At 38.4% G+C, this 4,144-nt stretch overlaps 1 protein-coding gene across 1 annotated transcript; it reads right to left on the bottom strand.

The window, feature by feature from the left end:
* Nucleotides 1-1,966: 1,966 nt before the first annotated feature.
* LOC112200756 (2-hydroxyisoflavanone dehydratase) lies at nucleotides 1,967-3,118 on the bottom strand. Its single transcript, XM_024341767.2, has one exon. The coding sequence runs from the start codon at nucleotides 3,067-3,069 to the stop codon at nucleotides 2,092-2,094; it is 978 nt and encodes a 325-aa protein (XP_024197535.1). The 5' UTR covers nucleotides 3,070-3,118; the 3' UTR covers nucleotides 1,967-2,091.
* Nucleotides 3,119-4,144: the final 1,026 nt, after the last annotated feature.

The following is a 4,144-nucleotide window of genomic DNA, read 5'->3' as shown; positions in this document are numbered from 1 at the left end:
CCAAAATAGCAACTGTAGAACTTTAGACTTTTCTAAAGCTACTTTTGCTTTTTCCTTTTCAAAAAGAAAAGGTTAAGTGAAAAACATTTCACTTTTTCCTTTTGCTTTTCCCTGACCGACCTCCACCAGCAGGAGCACTACGAAAAGCAGAAGTCACGGAGTTGTCCTGTACATTTTTGTATTTTGAATTCTAGTTTGAGTTCCGCTCCCTATATAAGGAGCTTCAGCTTCTCTTAGAAAGCATTCGAAAATTAGATCAGAAAAAACCTCTCTGAAAAAAATAGAATAGCAGTGTGCTTCCTTTCCTGTTTAGGTGTGAAGTAGTGTGCTTTCAATACAAGTAAGTAACTGTTCTCATTCTTATGAATAGCTAAACAGCTTTTGCTGTTTACCTGAGAATGAGGCTCTGATTGTTTAAAGTTTTATATGTATATTTGAATAAATAAATTCAGATGGATGTTCACCCACTTCTTTAATTTATAAAATGTTTATGTCATTATCTTTACATCTCGTATTCATCTTTATCATGCATAAGTTACTATGTCAAAGTTTAATATTCGAATGCATGCATCCCATGGAAAGCTAAAGTTCTAAAGCTTTACTGTTCAGCCAAAAGAATCAGTTTTAAAACAGAAAAATTAGGACAAGCAGCAGTGATTCCGCCCTGTGAGTAGCCGTTTAGACAGGAAGTCGTTAGGCGAAATGTGGCATGTTGAAGGCTAGTCTTGTTTTTGTTTTAATGTTTTTTATTGTTTCCTTTTGACTGAATAGAACGGTAGAAGAATCTAAGGTCAACATAGGATACAGATGGCATTTGTTTGTTAAAACTATCCCTGTTAGTCTTTGTCTTTCATCAATAGTGAAATACCAAAGTGTTGGGCAGTTGGGAAAAATACCAAGGATTTTTGGGTATGCGGGAATTACCCCATAAAGAAATTTGATTTTTCTTTTGTTCTTTGTTTAATCAAAAAAGCTGATTATTCGTTTAGACTAGATTGCAGGATTGTAAATGGTATGTTGGTATTAGGCTATTGGCACCATGCTTACATGTTTTCACTATTGGAATGGTGAGGATTTAAAAATTCATGGTGCAGGTTTGAAATGGGGTCCTTCCTTCCATTGTAAGATTGTCTTTTCTTGTTTTTTTTTTGGCTAATCCTTTGTCATTGTTTAGTGGGAATTGTAAAGCTTCTGCTTACCTGAAACGATCCATTGGAAAAGTATTATTCGAATGAAGAAGTTTGAAACTCTAGACTTCATCGATGTTTAAAAATTGAATATTACTTGCCAAGTGTTGACAGCATGTTCTGTCCTACTTGAGAAGTTGGAAAATATTCCATGAATTCTTAACCTGATTAAAATCCTAATTTTCAGTATGAACACGTTAAATGGGGTTTAGAAAGAGCAAGGGTGGTGCTACCAGGCGAAAGGGTTGAGTATTGAACATTTGAACCTTCGAGGGTAAGAGTCCATCCCTTTTATTTTTGAGAAAATATTTCAAACAGTACCCATACTAAGGCCGACTCCTAACTTCAGTACTCAATTATGCAAAATTATCACTTTGATACCCCAAGTTTAAAGCTCGACCCAAGAATGATACACGCCATCCATCATAGCGTTAAGTATTTGCTACGTGGCAAACCATGAGGGCCCTCAAAATATGCCACGTGGTTAGCTAGTTAACGCCGTGATGGACGGCGTGTACCATTCTTGGGTCGGACTTCAAACTTGGGGTACCAAAGTGATAGTTTTGCATAGTCGAGTACTGAAGTTAAGAATGAGCCTTAGTTTAGGTACTGTTTGTAACTTTTTCTCTTTATTTTTTATCTTTCAAGAGATATTTTTACTTTTTTAATGACAAATTACTGTCAACAAATGTACGTGTTCCTTATTATTTTACTTCTAAATAATACCTTCATCACAAAGAGATCCATTGATAGAGGAAAAATTCTACAATGTGTTAATGTATGAAATGCATATAATTGCCTAAATTATTACTTCATATAAAAATCAACTGAGAGATAATCCCAAAGCAGCTTCCTCTCAACAGTCAAACATACCAAATAATCTAGTATGCATAAAAACCTGGATCTACTGAACTAGAAAATCAGCTAACCGTTTGATCATTTTCTTTACATTCTCAGTCTCTTTCTCATACAAGATATGAAAGCAATGCTCCTCTCCTTCCACTTCAAACAGCTCCACTTCTCCTTTCCATCCACTTTCCTTCACCAAATTATAATACCAGACGCTTCGATCCCTTAGCTCATCCTTGCCAGCAACACAGACAAGAAGTCTAGAGCACCCAAGCCCGGCCAAACTCGGAGCACCCGAAACCATCGGATTAATCAACGGATTGTCAATGCCTCCATCAGCAGAAGGATAAGCAAAGTTCCAAACCAGATAAGGCAGGGACTTGTCATTGTCTTCACCTTTAGGCTCCGACCCGATTGGCTTGGACCCCCAAAAGTACGGGTGGGACAGAATAGCCCCCAAAATCTTCACCCCACCAGGTAAGCTCTCAATCCCTGCTCTCATAGCTATGTTATGTGCAAGGTTCCCTCCAGCACTGTCTCCACCAATGTAAACTCTATCAAAGTCCCCGAAATCGGCTAGCCACGGCTCTTTGTGAGAAGTATCATCTTCATTGAGTGAGTGAGAAGCAACCCACTGAAGAGCGGCCCAGCAATCTTCATAAGCAGCAGGAAGAGGGCTTTCCGGGGCCAGCCTGTACTCTACTGAGACAGCAATGACTTGAGCTTCCGAGACCAGGCGGTTGAGGTAGCGGTGGTCGAGGGAGGAGAAGGCGGACTCGACGCAGAAACCGCCGCCGTGGAAGTAGAGCAAGATGGGAAGCTTTTTGGTTTGGTTTTGAGGGAGGTAGAGGCGAGCGGAGATTAAGGGATTGTGTGAGATGGTGATGTCTTTGGAGGAGACACCAGTATCGGGGTCGTTAAGAGATGGGGGAACGTGTGGAGAGCCGAAGAGGCGTTCTACTGTGCCATCTTTGTAGTGCTTGATGAGATTGGGGATCTCTGCGGCGATTTCTTTGGTGGTGGTGGAACCCATCGGAGCCGAGATGGATGAGAAATGAATAATCGATTGGTGATCTTATCAAGCGTCGGGGAAGTGGTTATATATAAATGGAGGAGGGCTATCTAGGGTTGGTCAAAAGTTGAGTTCCAGAAGAGTGATCGAGGGGCACGTGTTTGACACTGCTGCTTGCGATAACCGCTAGAAAAGTTGGCGGGCCACCGGCCCACCGCCATATGTGACTGGGGCTTTTGTGTTTGTTTTTTTGGTAGCAAAAGATGATCGTTTTTGACTGGACTCGGAGACATGAAGAGGCGCTTTTGACGCGCCATCGCTATATATTGTCGGCCAACTTCGTTTTGGTACGCCGACTAGTACGTGTATTGCAAGGTATCTGAATTGCAAAACCAGGAAAACAAATTAAGATATTCTAATAATTCTCTACATCTGCCTTTTCAAAAAAAAACAAAAAATGATTCTCCACATCTGAAAAAGTATCTTTCAAATACTGCACAAATGCATTTTTATTTATTTTTTTACAAAAGCACTTTTTTTTTTTATTTGACCAGATTTGACAAAAGCATATGCTTCAACCCAACAAATTATTGGATCTAGCATTAATCTCCCGTCTTATAAGTGAAGCATTATTAATTCGAAATCATGTTTGCTGTGTCAAAATCGAGTTACACATGTTTTATTACTAAAGTAATTTGGTATTGCAGTTAGAATAATCTGCTGTGAAATAATTTAGCAATGAAAAAATCTACAGTGAAAAGAGAACAACCAGTTGTTTGATAAATTATGTGTTTAAATTATTGTGATCATAAAAAATTGTATCAAGACGTTTAGTGAGTTTTGATACGAAAGTCTTTTTAATGTGTATATGGCTTGTATACACTTCATGCCAAAATTGTTTCTACTCATTTGATCAATCCGTTGAGAAAAAAGAAACCATATCAATAGTATTTTTTATAGTTCTTCCTGCAAACTATTTTTCTTAAAAATGTTCTTCTTGCAAAACTATTTTTCTTAAAAATGTTCTTCTTGCAAACTACTTTTCTTAAAACCTCATTGTTTCTCTTCTTTCATTCTCCGCTAGTGATTTTGAAAC

The sequence above is a fragment of the Rosa chinensis genome, chromosome 4 (assembly GCF_002994745.2).
Source record: "Rosa chinensis cultivar Old Blush chromosome 4, RchiOBHm-V2, whole genome shotgun sequence".
Taxonomy (NCBI): Eukaryota; Viridiplantae; Streptophyta; class Magnoliopsida; order Rosales; family Rosaceae; genus Rosa; species Rosa chinensis.
The sequence above is the reverse complement of the archived record's forward strand: the minus strand, read 5'-3'. Positions and strand labels throughout refer to the sequence as shown.